Below are 15,698 nucleotides of genomic sequence, written 5' to 3'. Positions count from 1 at the left end.
ACGGAGCTCTGATAGAACAGATTTGTCTCCCCATACAGCGATCTGATCCAGAAACTCCTGTACGGTCCATGGTGGAGCTCTTTTTGGATTTGGGACTGTATCGCCACCCGTGCTGATCAGAGCTCCACGCTGGGCAAACAGGAAATGAAATTCAAAAGTTCACGGGGCTTTTCCTGTCTATCTGGCCAGTGCATCAGAGTTCAGATTGCTGTCCAGAGCGGTCACAATTGTACACTGTGGGATATCGCCCGGAGGCCAATACCATCGATTTGCGGCCACACTAATCCTAATCTGATATGGTAATACCAATTTCAGCGCTACTCCTTTCGTCGGGGAGGACTACAGAAACTGGTTTAAAGAGCCCTTTATATTGATATAAAGGGCCTCGTTGTGTGGAAGGATGCAGTGTTAAATCGGTTTAAACGCGTAGTGTAGACCATGCCTCAGTGATAAATCAATAGGATTCACCCTGCAGGCCAGGAAATCTTTTGCAGGACAGGTAGAAATGCAGGGATCCAGGATGGTAGCTGTGGCAACTGTCTTTGAAACTGGTATCCATTAATCAAATAAATGGCAGGTACAATAAGCCATTCAATCTCCTCAATTCTCACCTTCCTAGCATGATTATATGCTGGTCTCTTTTACCCATACAACTGCTTTGCTTTTTCTTTAACTATACTTTCTGAGCCAGATCCTCAACTGGTGTAAATTGAGGTAGGTGCTTTGAAGCCAGTGATTATATAAGCTGATTTATACCAATTGAGAATCTGATCCTCTGTATTGCACATAAGATTTTCCAACAGTATGTCCTAGGTAACCTTCCACTCCCCTTCTGATTTTTTACCTGCACCTGTTTTAATAAGATGAATTTGGGGTGGAAAAGGTTCTCATGGCACTTTTTGGTTAGCTTTGACTCCTTCACCATTACTCCTGTCCGTGAACAGAACTAGTTCTAATGCTTTCTCGCAATGGATGTAGTGGAAGTTCCATTGTTCTATGGATTTAAACCTGGACTGAACAACGCACAGAGAACACATTAGGGGGCTCATTCCTGCACAGCTGTGCCTGTGATGATGGGGTGAGGCCATGGAAGAAGATAGTTAGATGGGTTCAATTAAGTAGGTAGTTCAGTTAGTTAGATGCATAGACAAGGAGCACTATATAGGTCCTCCTCCAGCTCTGTTTGCTAGGAATCTAATAGCCATGGATGTGGGACAGCCTCTGCTAAGCACAGAAAAGCTGCTCTCTTGGCATATGCAGGCACTGCAATACCAGTATCTAACTCTTCCCCCTGCCCAAATACATCTAGTGCGAAAGAAAGTTCTGTAAAACCTAATTCTACACAAAGGAGGATTACACAAGTGGTTAAAAAAAAGTCTCAGTAAAAGCTGATGGTACAAGCTGGCAAGCAGCCCGATTAAAGTGACATCTCCCTAATCTGCTCTGCACTAGCAGGTCTCAGCTTAAAGACTCCCACAGAGGGGTGCTGTGTTGGTCTATGCCCTTTTTGGTATCCAAGCAACGAGGAAGCTTGTCAGCACACAGAAGTTGTTACAACCAGTATCTTATTTCCACAGACAGAGAAGGGAACCGGAGGGTGATGCAAAAGTCAAGGAAGTGGCTCAGCCACATTTGAAAAGATCATCTTGATATTTGGGGGAGGGACATGGGGGGAGGGAGGAGAGAATGACAAATAAATGTCTCCTAAGTGGAAACCAAGGCACAGATGCTGACACTCACTGTTGCCTGCACAGAGAGGACAGTGTCTGGGGCAATCCAGAGGTTGTGACAAAACAGCTAAAATACACCAAGGGCCTGATCTAAAGCCCAGTGAAGTCTATGTCAATGGACTTCGGATCAGGTCCCCAGTGCTCGTCCTGAAAGGACCTCCACAGACTATCCTTGTCAAGACCCTTTACATAAATACATTTCCAGCCATAGGTGCTGACTGTGCGCGTGCTTCAGGGCTGAAGCACCCAAGGAAAAAAAATTGTGGGTGCTCAGCACCCACCGGCAGGCCCCTCCTTCCCCTCCCCCCAGCATCTCCTGCCAATCAACTCCTCCCCCTCCCTCCCCACAGCACCTCCTGCCTGTTGAGAATCAGCTGTTCAGCAGCTTGCAGGAGGCACGAGGAGGGAAGGGGAGGAAGGAACAGAGCAAGGGCAGAGCTGGATGACACATCAGGGGGGACATCCCCAAATGCCAGGGAGTGGAAGGGGCTGAGGGCCAGGAGCAGAAAGGGTAGGACTAGCCCCTTCTGGCTGCTGGGACACTACTCTGCAGCGTGGCTGCCTGGCTGGTGGCTGCCTGAGAAAGCCTGGCTGGGGAGGCAGCTTCTGCTCTTCACCAAGGCTGGGTACCAGATGTGAGCGAGCGAGCCTGAACCCTCTGGCACATTTTCAGCTCACTCAGCATGCCTCCTACACAGCTCCCAGCAACTACATTCACAAACAGGCACTGAGGGCATCACATTTTGCACAAGAAATTTTGATGGTGAGTTTTGAACATGTAGCCATACACATGACACCTGGACTGGTTACTAGTTCCTGGGGGTTCAAAGTCTACAAGAGCAAGGTGCTCCTGCAGGAGGGTCCATACTCTCCTGGGCAGCAACTCCAGGTATCTGGAAAATGGGTGAGGTTTTCTAGGGAAACAAACAGGAAAGCAGTTTTTATTCAAGTGTTCCATGAAAAGAAAAAAACCAACTGTGCTTTTTCGGTAGGAAAGTGAAAAAATTTCAGCCAATACCTGAAAATTGCCAAAAAAATTATCCAGAAACTGCTAAAAGTTTCCAATTTGGGGGCTCTCGGTTTGCTGACCAAACATTAATAACTTTTCAAGGGAAGCAGACAACTCCCACAAAAATGGTCATTTCCTTGAGAACCAAATTTTATTCTATCAGGCCTAGCAACAACATATTTAGGTGACATGTCCATAAGCATTCTGCATGCATGCAGGTATATACACACAAACATATGGGAATGCAAGTAATAGGATAGCATAGGACCATAACACCATGATTATAGGCATCACAGATCATCACTTTTGTTCCTGGAGTCAGTCTTTGGCCCTCATAGCTTGATGCCCTAAGTGTGCGTAGGATTCCCAGACCTGCATAGTCACTATACTAGTAGTGGTCCTTTTGATTTTCAGTGGGAGAGTGGGGGAGTTTTAGGTGTGGGGATGGTCTCTCCACTTTTATGGACCCAAAATAACATAAGATCTGATCTGCCCTCATACTTCTACTATCCAGAAAGTGAAATACTATCAGATGACCAGAAATTACGTTATTTTCATCCCACACATGGCACCCTAAGGCTTTAACAACATTCCAGGAATACCCAAATGTGCCACTTCCCCACCCCTATTTAAAACCTGCCGGAAAGGTTGTTCATGTCCAAGAGGGTAGAAACCATCAGGAGAGAGAGAGATAACGAACATCTGCAGGCCTAATTCTGAACTTTCCTATAGGTATAAATTCAACTCCATTCAAGTCAGCAGAGTTAAATGGGTGTAAAGCTAGCACAAATGAGATCAGAATTAAACCCAATGTCTCTTTTCCTCTTCCTATCATTTTAACCAAGCACAAATGCATTGTAGACTTGAGGGACCACTCATGAGCCAAAATACACAGTCAGAACAGTTCATTGTAACATGGACTTCGCTGACCCAACAGCCACTAGCCAGCCAAAGTCAGCTCCATCCAAAGGAGATGGTTGGCTGTGATTCCTTTCAGATGTAGCACAAGAATTTTAAAAGACATCTTTGCAAATGAAGATCAAGTTGTAAAGATTCTGGCCCTGAGTCTCCCAGTTTCAATGGGACTGTTTGGGTGCGACTGGGAACAGATCCTGGCCCTCACTCAGATAGCTTGCATAGAAGACACTAGACGAAGCTTCTACTTTGGTTGCGGGGAAGGTGGATGGGAGAGGCAAAGGTGATGGAATCAGCATTTCAGATGTCATGAAACAGGTCTCCTGGAGAAAGCAAGAGATTTTACCTCACCCTTTTGTAGGTAACAATTAAATTGCCATTAACTCACGCGATTAACTCAAAATTAATTGCGATTAATCATAGTTTTAATCTCACTGTTCAACAATCGAATACCAATTGAAATGTATTAAAGATTTTTGGATGTTTTTCTACATTTTCAAATATATTGATTTCTATTATGCAGAATATAAAGTGTACAGTGCTCACTTTATGTTACAAATATTTGCACTGTAAAATGCTAATCAAAAGAAACAGTATTTTTCAGTTCACCTCATAAAAATACAGTAGTGCAATCTCTTAATAGTGACAGTGCAACTTAAAATGCAGATTTTTTTTTGGTTACATAACTGCACTCAAAAACAAGACTATGTAAAACTTTAGAGCCTACAAGTCTATATTGTAAGTTCAACTTTCACGATAGAGTGCACTACAGTACTTGTATGAGGTGAATTGAAAAATACTCTCGTTTTCTTTACAGTGCAAATATTTATAATACAAAGTGAGCATTGTACACTTTGTTGTCTGTGTTGTAACTGAAATCAATATATTTGAAAATGTAGAAAACCTCCAAAAATAATTACAGAATATCATTCATTTAAACGAATAATTGCGCAATTAAGCATGATTAATTTTTTTAAACTCACTTGACAGCCCCACCCTTGCGCATTTAGGGCCCTCAATGCTCTGTCACTGAACTTCTCAGAGCGCAGGATCAGAACACACATGGTATGCAGCAGCACACGTAGCCCAGTCTTGTGCTACCACAGAACCTTAGGACAAAGCAGGTTAATTCACTGGTACCGGTACAAGGAAGAGAGTCTCAGCCTGAAAGCTCAACATCCTTTACTTTTCTGGGTTTCAGTAAGAACCAGAGCATTACTTTACAGTAGTTTAAAGGTTTAGCTACATTACAACATGCACATGCTTAGTTCTGTACACAGCACAATTACAGAGGATCAGTGACAAAAGGCATCAGGACTCAGATAGTACTGTGTTGAGCATATGTTATAGAAACCTAGATAGTACAGACCTGAATTTCAAACTCAGTTACGAGGCTGTTAATGATTTGCCCAGGATGGCTATGGAAGGGTTTAAGAGCCGAACTAGATAGCTATTTATCTAGGCATTTAGGGTCAGATTCTCAGATGGTATAAACAGATGTCAAAGTCAATGGAGTTGAGTTTAATAGGATTATGCTGATTTACACTAGAAGATCAGACCCTAGTACCACGCTGAGTTCCTAATAAGGAGGATTCATTTACTCAATAAATCATTGAAAATCACTTGGACACATGGAGCCACCTTAACTCACCTTCCACAAGGGCTGTCATACTGCATCCCTAAAGTGCAGATAACCACTTAAATACTAGTTAATGTATCTCCATTGGAACAAACTGCACACGGAAAAAAGGATACATCCCCAGGATAACTGCTTCAAGGCATTTGATAGGTAAGGATTCCCTGGTCATTTCTCTTGCCGTCTCCATTAACCTAGGATAGAAAAAACTTTCAATCCTTTTAGTGAAAATAGTTAACAAAAATTAAAGGTTCCTCTTACCTTAGTAGGGGCCAAATCCCTCTGGTCTTATTGGGTCCAATTCTCCTCTCAAACCACATTCACATGGCTGTAACTCCACTGATTCCTATAGAATCACTCCTAGTTTACAGTGGAGGGGGATAAAAAACAGGCCTTAATCTACAGGTAGCCAGGACTGAGTGGCAGCAGATGCACTGGAGAACTCAGATGTTTCAGAAGGGTCACCCTTAAGTAATGGCTTTTGCTATTTTCCTTACTTAGGGACAGATTCTGAGCCCATCACTCACATTCAGTAGTACCATGCACCAGCGGAAATCAGTGAGACTAATCAAGGAGAAAGGATCTACCCAGCATGGATAAGGGCATCAGAATCTGAGCCTTAGACTAATCTCTGTGGAGTAGGGACTGTTTCTCATTACGTGCTTATACGGAGCATAGGGACTCTAGGTGCTACTGTAATACAAATTACCAACACTAACAGAATATATTATTATTTCTCTACACCACCACAGAGGTGCGTGATATTTTGATTTAAAAACAAATGCCAGCGATCAACTATTATTAACAAGACAACAGCTCTGCTTTGATCAGGAAAAGCTGGTACGTTTTCAAGTAAGCATTTGTATCTCCTGCTGCAGCAGCATCTAAGTTGAGAACTACCTGCCAGCAGAGTTACAAATGCTTGGATTTAAAATCCCGTCCTGAGGACTGCGGCCACTGGAATTCAGTAACGATTCGGCTGATGGTGCAGAACAGAATTCTCAAAGCTCATGCTCCAATACGTCTATTAGTCTATAAGGTGCCACAGGACTCTTTGCTGCTTTTACAGATCCAGACTAACACGGCTACCCCTCTGATACTTGACAGAATCCTAGTCGCTCTCCCAGTGCTAAGTCAGAGTAACAAGCAGCACAATCACATTTTAGCCAGGAAAGGAAGTACCTAGGACTCTGAAGACACAGAAAGAGCGTATCTCTCAGGTAGGAAGTTGCCACATGTGTAACTTGCCTCAAGCACAGCCAGCCCCAAACACACCACAAAGCACTATTAAGTCAGAGTTTTACAGACTTCTAAAGGGAGAAACAGGATAGCTTTGAAATCTGGACATTTCAGGCACAAACCACACCAAATGTTCTCCTTTGAACAGACAGTCTTCCCCTCTGCTCCATACAGCACTGAGCACACGTAAGTACAAAAACAGATACCAATGGCAGAGAAGTCAAACAAGATTAGACACTGCATATATTGAGCCAATTGTTGCAGCCTCTCCACTGGCTGCAGAATCAGGTCCCTTGTTGACTACTGTTATAAGTTCATAATTATCACCAGTTCCAGAAGCAGTCAGTGTGGGTAGAATATTAATGTCTCCATTGCCAGGGAGCCTTTGCAAACCAACTGGCATAAACAAGTTGCCAAATTAACAGCGACTTATCTGTCATGGCAACATTCATATTGTTTATCACTATTACAAAAGTTACATTAAATGTATGTTCTGTTTACAATTCAAGACAAATGAGTTCATGCATCACAGCTCTCCAAGATATATTAAAACAGATTGAAATTCAACATATGAGGCATTCTGCTGGCTTAACAAAGACAGACACACGGTCTATTGGTGCACAACCCATCACGTACTATAGCGGTCTGCCTCTCATCAAAGTCAGTGGCAGAATTCCTATTCAGTGGAAGCAGGATCGTCCCTCCTATTTTTTGTATTAGTGTTCTAGAACAGTAGTAGTCCCTAACAATAGCGATTAGAATGGGATTCAGAGCCTTTCACCATTAGAGCACCAATATACGTTGACCAGACAGCAAGCATGAAAAATCAGGACGGGGGTCGGGGGTAATAGGAGCCCATATTAAAAAAAAACCCAAACATCGGGACTGTCCCTATAAAATCAGGACATCTGGTCACCCTACCACTATGGAACTAAGCTAAGGGCACTAGTGACCAACAAAAAGTTACCGGTGATCATCTGATGGCTGTTCATGGACATACAGGGAATGAGTTGGCTACACAGTTTAATTTACAGTAGACATCATGGGAAACCATCATAATGCGTATCATTGCTTACAGTGTCAGAGGCCAAGGACTGACTGGACAGGGAACTGCCCACCCTCCACTAGAGATGGCCCCTCCAGGTCAAGGTTGAGACAAGCCAGTACAGTGGTGAAGCTTGCCCTGGTGCCACCTGGGCCAGGCCTCAAGGACTTCAGTCTCCACAGCTGTCACTCACATAGATGTGCAAAAGACCTTGTTGAAACTGGGGGGAAAAAGCTATATTTGATCTGAATTTGCATTTGTAATTTATCGGGGGGGGGGGGAATAATCTCAATCAGAGGTTAATCTGGAACACGTTGGTATTAAAATAGGATCCAGTCTAGTCCCCACAGAGGTCAAGGACAATCTTTTGTTGCCTTTAGTAGCATTAATGGCCTGATCCCAAACTACATTTATTCTGATTATTGGAAGTCATCCTATTGGATTTACTACTCATAATCCTCCACTGTATCCAAAAGTCACAGTCAAAAGCATCTCCTCTTGCCGCCTGTGAGACACTCGTTTGTCCTTCCTGTGACTGCATAGCACAGTTACACAAGGCCTGACCCAATGGGCCTTTCCATTGCCTTCAATGAGCTTTGGATCAGGCCCTCAGCCAGTCAAAGGAGGAGTCTAAACTTAAATGGCCTTAAACGTCACGCAGCTTCTCTCTCTTTGTTGGAGTGTACAATTTGGCCATCACCCCCAAACCTGCACAGTCAGTCAGTCTTTTCCCCCCAAGCACAGCCACTCCTACCCCTAATATATGTAACCAGTTCAGTTTGTTCTTCTAATAAGAAGTCTTTTTCCTTCTGCTGTATACCTAGCACTGTTTCAATGGGCAATATTTCCTTCTACCGTAAATTGCTTCAGGACCATAAAATATCAGTGTGCCCATCTGGATTAACTCCTTTGCCATACATACAAAAAGAAAATAGTGTGTTAATGGTACCTCTTAGGAATCTTGGAATTTCCATTAAAGCAAGAGTGCTTAAAAAAAGCAGCTCGTGTGAAATTTTTATATTTATTTTTTTAAATCAGTGCACTATACCCATGTCACATAAAGGCTTACATCTAACTGGCAAAAGTAAAATTTACAGAGGCCTGGTCTACACTACAGAGTTAAGTCAATGTAAGGCAGCTTACGGTGACCCAACTCTGTAAGCATCTACACTAAAATGTAGTTCCCACCAATGTAACTCACCTACTACACCAACCTAATAGTAACTCCACCTCCATGAGAGGCAAAGCACTGGTCGATGTAGTTAGATTGACACTGTGCCAGAAGGGCTGGCTCCAGCTTTTCTGCCGCCCCAAGCGGCACCAAAAAGATAAAAAGAAAAAAAGAAAAAAAAGCTGACTGGCAACACTTTGGCGGCAGTACAATCGCGCCGCTTCATTCTTCTGTGACAATTCAGCGGCGGGTCCTTCACTCTCTCTCTCTTCGGCAGCAGCTCAAAATGGAAGAGAGGGACCAGCCGCTGAATTCCCGCCGAAGCCCCGTAGATGCTGCCCCAATACCAGACGGAGTGCCTCCCCTTTGTATTGGCTGCCCCAAGCACCTGCTTCCTTCGCTGGTGACTGGAGCCAGCCCTGTGTGTCAGTATAGATGCTTGTTGCTTATATCAACTGTTGCTGCCTTTCAGAAGCTGTCCCATAATGCCCTGCACAGAGGTAAATCAGTGCAAGCACTCCTGGTGAGAATGCACACCGCTAGCACAAGGAAAGGAGCGTAGTGTGGACGTGCAAAAGCATTTTAATTACTGCAGTGGCTGTACGTCAATATAATTTAGGTAAACTTAATTCTGTAGTGTAGACTTGCCCTAAGTGTCAAACTTTTATCAATTAGTCTGAGGGGTCTTGACATACTCCCCTCTGCTAGAGTTTATGGATGATTCTTTTCACTGATGCACCAGTGTGAATCTGGCCTAGCTTCACTGAAGTCAACTTACTGGTGTCACGGGCCTGATCCAAAGCCCACTGAGGTCAATGGAATGACTTCCATTGACATTAATAACTTTGGATCAGGCCCTATGTGACAGCAGCATCAGGCCCTATGTTTTCTATTAGGGCCCTACTCCTCCCCAGGTATTGGCACGTTTGACATCCATGAACTCTCCCCCTACGCTGAGTATTTCTATGGCTAAGCACTAGCTTTGCCAAATGTGAACTTCACAAGATTTCTCAAAGTACCTCACTACAAGGGAATTTCTATCAGTCCTCTGCATAGCCATTTAAGCTTTCTGGGCACTTTGCTTGCATATAAGACACCCAGGGACTGCGTACTCTTTGGAGAAAACTAAATCAGCAATAATTTAGTATTCTCAATGACAGACAAGAAAGTCAACTGCTCAAATCCAACTACAGCAATTGGAGCAGCTTCTGGTAGAGTCATGACAATAACATGGGGGTGCTTTAATGGGAAAATGTACATTAGATTCAGTCTGAATAAACTAGTACATCCGTACATTTTCCTCTATCTGCAAGATTAGAAGCAGACGTTCAAATACTCTCTCCAGGCTATTGTCTGGACACAATATATGCCAAATTCTCCAGTCCCACTGGGGTTCCTAGAAAGCAGGATAGCACAGGGCTTGCTCTTCTGTTATTAGGGTAAGTAGTTCCCACCTGCCTGCTTCTATCACACTTCAGTTTGGTTTTTTTTTAAGCACTTCTTTAATCAATTATCCATTATATTCCCAGTCACAGAATTATTCAACCTGGTTCTTCTGCAGATCAGCCTCTGTACAACAATTTCTCCAAGCCCTTGGAATCTGACTCAAGGAGTCTGTCCAGATCTGAGGTTTTGGTAGGGTTGTAACTCAAGCTAACTGATTACCAGTTAGCTAGAGTCAATAACAAAATTGCAAGTATTTATTCCTTGTTGTGGGTCATGTTTGTGTCCTAGAACAAAAGACTGTGGAGTTCTAGACTGGCATTAGCAATTGTGTTAATTGATTCCCAATCCACTGAGTTAACTACATGAGTTACAACACAGCCAAAAATGTCAGAGAAAAATTTTCATTAGCATATAAGTGACATAGACCTGGTCTACACTTAAAAATTTTAGAGGTATGAATTGTTATACTAGTAAAGAACTCTAGTTCAGATGCAGTTTTATCGGCTTAAAGGTGACATACCAGTACAGTTCCTTCCCTTTCCATATGGCAACAGCTGTACCAGTTTCAAGTACTTATAGTTAAAAAAAGCTTGCTTAAGGAAGTACACCTTTCTAATATAGAGGGCCCTATCACTTCTGAAAATGGCACCTAGGCATTTTTGAAACGTGTCTCTAGTCTGGATAAACCCTGAGGGGTCTGGCTGGCAGGCTGTCAATTGTTAGCCAACAGTGAGTTATTCTTAGCAGCATTTTTAAATATTGCATCCTATCAAGCCTGTCACCCTCAACATTAAGTGTCTCAAACAGATAATTCATGCTCTCCTTCCTACGTGGAGCTCTGAATTTTTATTCTCTCATGGATCAGACTGATACTGGTAATAAATCCCTCCTGTGTCTAGTCCCTCTTTCCATAACAAATATCAGAGCTATTTCAAGACAAATTTCATACGATCTTCCATTTATATGTAGCTTCTCAACACATTTGAACTCACCCATTGGTCTCTTGAGGGGAGGAAGCAACGGAACCTTTGTTAGGCCAGAGCCTTCACAATATAGAATCATTTTTTAAAAAAAAATGATCTTCATAAAGCACAAGTCAGGAGCCCAATGTGGCGGTGTGGAACACGTACAACTCCCAAAGGAGTCAATGGAAACTGAGGGCACACTGCTGGATTAAGCCCCATCTGTACGCTTGCTCATCCAGATGGACTTCTGTATTGCCACACAATCAATATAATGGAAGTAATGAGCCTCTCACTAGCACTCTGAGGGTGACTTTTCCAGGTTGTTACTATCAGTTCGTTTTTCATCGAACCGCCATGAAAAATTCAGATTGTGCTTAAAGTTTTGATTCCATGGCTTGGTTCCATGGCTTGGTTTTTGCCATTTCAACAAGACTTTCATGAAACAAAGATTTAAAGCACCTCTTAAAACTCAACTCTGTAACACAACCCTAACGATAGCGATGTTACCTCTGCATCATATGCTCTTCAAGACAGGGATTGAGACTTACTATATGCTTATACCATACAGTTCTGATCTCAGGTGGGGTCTCTAGGCATTACTGTAAGAAAAAAAGTGTCCAAAATAAATCTTGTAAATAATAAACTTAATTCATTCTGGCATGAAACTTCTGAACTGAGATCTAGACCAAAAACTCAAACTCAGCTGTACAATGGAAGGAGGAGAGGCAAGACATGATCACAATTAAAATTTGAGAGAAAATCCCAAAGAAATGTACAAAGTTAAAAAGAGCAGAGCTAGCAATAGCTAATGAAAGTAGCTCACCCAGCAAGCTTTTCCCAGTACTGCTTTGTCATTTCAGGAACAAAATAAACTTGTGGCACTCAATGTGTCAACCAACATGAATCACTACGGAAGCACTAAGCAGTAAAGCCTCTGGAAATATCCCAGAAAATAATCCATCAATTACAGCAGGCAGAGTTTGCAACAAAATGGAAAACTTGTTTGGCCAGCAGCCTTTGATTTAAAAAACAAACTTAGGGCTTGACCCTGCACAGTTCTGGGCACTTCACAGAAGTGTTGAGTGTCTTCAGCTGGAGTGAGGGCCCAATTCAGCAAAGCAATTAAGCACAGGCTTAAAGAGTCAGTGATTGAGAGCATGTGCTGGAAGTCAAGCACCTACTTCAGCATTTATTGAATTTATGCTCTCCTTACATGGTTTGCTCAATCCGGGCCTATGCACCCTGGCTTCAGTTTCATGAACAGCTGCACAGGGCAGCTGGAAGACACAGTGATGATCAACGATTTCTTCTCCCTGTCCCCTTCCCCCTCCCCCCCCCAACAGTTTAAAACGAACAAACAAATAAATCCGGCTGGCATTTTACAGCCAATTACTAAGTAACTGCAGAGCAAGAAATGGTTTCCCAACAGAGCCCCTATTTAATCACTGCAATAGGCATGGAAAAATGTGTGTACTTAAAGGGCCAGATCCTCAGCTAGTGTAAATCTGTGTAGCTCCACTGACTTTCATGGAGCTATGCCAATTTACCACACTGGTGGAGCTGGCCCATACAGTGCAGTTCATTAGAGTACCTGAAAACAATTTACAGTATTATTCCTGTTTCATGTATGGGGAAACTGAGGCACAGAGTGGCTGTGGCCAATGTTTTCAAAATTGGGTATCTAAAGTTAAGCCCCTAAATCCATATACAACACTGAAATTCAGGCTGCTCATTTGAGAGGTGCTGGGCATCCAATTAAGTAAAATGTGGGTGCTCAGCTGGAGACACTCAGCGTCTCACAGAACTGAGCCCTTCATGAGAAAGCATTATATTTTCATACAACCTGCAAACAAGCTGAATGAAGCTGATCAGTCTTCCCATGCCTCCAAGCCTGAATGGTTAACTGAGACCAAAGAATACTAGAGTGATTATGGTAGCTCAAGATCTGATCCATTAGATGTTTCAATAGTTCTTATTGTAATTGCATGACAATTATCAGAATTACTCCCCTCCCCCATATATAGTAGGGGCTAGTCTACACTGGCAATGCTAAAGTGTTGCCGTGGCAGTGCATTAATGTGCCTAAAAAAACACCTCAACAAGAGGCATAGCTCCCAGCACTGAGGCACTGTTTACACTGGTGCTTTACAGCGCTGCAACTTGCTGCATTTGGGCGGGGGGGTGTTTTTTCACACCCCTGAGCCAGAAAGTTGCAGCGCTGTTAATTGCCAGTGTAGACAAGCCCTAAGTTAGGGTACCCAAACAGGCCAGAGGATCAAATGCACCTCACAGGCACTAAAGTATAGCTAATAGCTGATCAGATCTAGGCTATTATTGCTGGTGACCTTCAAACAAGCAATTTCTATTCATCCGTCAGAAAAGGGACCAGTACAAGCAACGTTTCAGTGGCTTTGTAAGGATAAGGCTGTAGCCATACTGTGAGGCCTAAGGCCTTCGTCCGCAGTCAAGTTAAAAGAGCAGCAGCCACTGGCTGAGAAGCAGGAAGTCACATCCTCACATTCCATCTAAATACATTCAAACAATGTAATATCAGGCTGTTAAGGAGAGCCTGTCCTAATAGCACCCACTATCACCAGATAAAGAAACAGAGCCAAGATGGCTAAAGAAAACTTCATTTGACAGCATCCTGCCTGGCAAGAAACCACTTATCAATAGTTGTGATTGTGAAACCCTCATTTCTTTATTGTTTTGTCATTATGGTGCCCACTTTCGTATTGTTTGTCTGTATGGTCTCTCTCTGGTTCTTTGATCGTTTCTGTCTGTTACATAATTAATTTTGCTAGGTGTAAATTAATTAAGGTGTTGGGGTATGACTGGTTAGAGAATTTTGTTAGGATTGGTTAGTAAAACTTAAGTAAAATAATTGGTTAAGGTATGGCTAAGCAGGACTTGTGTTTCACTGTATAAACGGGGGGCCAAAACAAAGTTCTTTGGGAACTAGCTCCAGGACATAGCCCCATTGGAGCTGCCAGACTGCAACACTCTGCCAATAACACTGTGCAGAAACTGGAGTCCCCCAGATGGACCTGATCCTGACTGGCCAGCAGGGAAAAAAATCATCTGTCTTCTTGGGAGTGGTGAGCATTATATGTGTAGCATGTGCATTCTGTTTTTGGTGATTGGTAATAAACAGAGGATATTACTGTGTAAAGCTCTTTCATTGGTAAAAGGTCCTGCAAACCAGCAGAAAATTACACTCTTAAGTCCTAAGAACAGGGTAAGGGTGGGTACCCTACACTAGAGTGTAAGGTTATGCCTGAGCCCACAGAAGGGTTAGAGTGGGTGCCTAAATTAAGAGGGTTATACCTTGAGCCCTAGGAACTGGGTAAAGGTGGGTGCCCCTAGAGTGTGTGAGTAACAGAAAATTTTGTGCGGGTAACCAGCTGAGTTCATACTTTTCATTAGTGATGTAAGTTTATTTGCAAACCAAATGCAGCCCATTATTCCCAGCAAAGTGACACCAGGGGTGTCACAGCGTGAGGGCACCTCTGCTCTTAGCTGTGTTCTTCGAAGCTCTATGCATCAATGAAGCTCCTAACAGACTTTATGAAAAGCCCTTTCAGGAAGGTAACGATGAGAAAAATCAAAGTGCTTCCAACTTTTATAAAAAAGACAGAGATAAATGGGTAAATAGAGGAAATGACTGACATTAGACACCCCCACCCCTTTACCAGGGGGTTATAGGAATATCCTGATTCTGGTTTAACAAAGACCGTCGTGTCTGGTCTTAAATGAAAACCAGGGTCACATTAGTTGTTAATACCCTTGTGAAGCGTACGTACAGTATACGGAAAATATGTTTTTTAGATTCTGTATCACAGGAGAGGAGGAGAAACAGGTTTCCTGTCAGATTGTTTATTCACCTGTCTCTCTGTCAGATAAAAGCTAACACAATGGACATCCATTTACATACGAACTTACAGAAGGAACGTGAAGTCAACAGGGCAGCACCACCTAGGAAAACAAGCCATGGGGCAGATGGGGGTGGGGTTATACTCTGTGAGTAGACAATAAATGGGGCAGGAGGGGAGGGATATAGGTAGGAAGCAAGGAAGACTTCCATCATAATGGCCCAGACTGGAAGCAGTCACAGAGAGAAGTACTGGACTTTCTCAATCAATTCCAGATTCAGCCCAGAACTGCCATCAGTCTCAGTTGCAAGCTGTACTCGGGCCAGGCATTTATGATTACAGACACAGCGAAGTACAGAAGAGAGAAACCATGGGTCATATCCTCAGCTGATGACTTCAACAGAGCTATGTCGGTTTATATCAGCTGAGGATCTGTATATGTGTCTCCAGGAAAAGCATTAGACTATCTCAGAACCTCAGGAATGTAAGAGAACCAAACCAATCTGCAGGCAGGCAGATGCCACTTACCCACTTAGAGGTCTTGTTTTCCTAATTTCAAAGAACTGAGTTCCTGTGTGATTGTATCTGGATTTTGTCATTTAAAGTAAAGTAATTTTAAGAAAGAGTCGGACAACAAAACAATAAAGCTCACCAAGGTGATGGAAAGTCT

General features: G+C 43.0%; 1 protein-coding gene across 1 annotated transcript in view; it reads right to left on the bottom strand.

The window, feature by feature from the left end:
• VASH2 (vasohibin 2) overlaps positions 1-15,698 on the bottom strand; it is a 67,176-nt gene that overhangs the window by 28,746 nt on the left and 22,732 nt on the right. Inside the window, exons 4-5 of the mRNA XM_030557511.1 lie at positions 15,557-15,613; positions 5,410-5,484 (exon numbers count right to left, since the gene is read on the bottom strand). Of these exons, the coding sequence (XP_030413371.1) occupies positions 5,410-5,484; positions 15,557-15,613 (132 nt within the window). The remainder of the gene's footprint in view (positions 1-5,409; positions 5,485-15,556; positions 15,614-15,698) is intronic.

Source organism: Gopherus evgoodei, chromosome 3 (genome assembly GCF_007399415.2).
Source record: "Gopherus evgoodei ecotype Sinaloan lineage chromosome 3, rGopEvg1_v1.p, whole genome shotgun sequence".
Classification (NCBI taxonomy): domain Eukaryota; kingdom Metazoa; phylum Chordata; order Testudines; family Testudinidae; genus Gopherus; species Gopherus evgoodei.
This window is presented reverse-complemented; position numbering and strand designations above follow the sequence as displayed.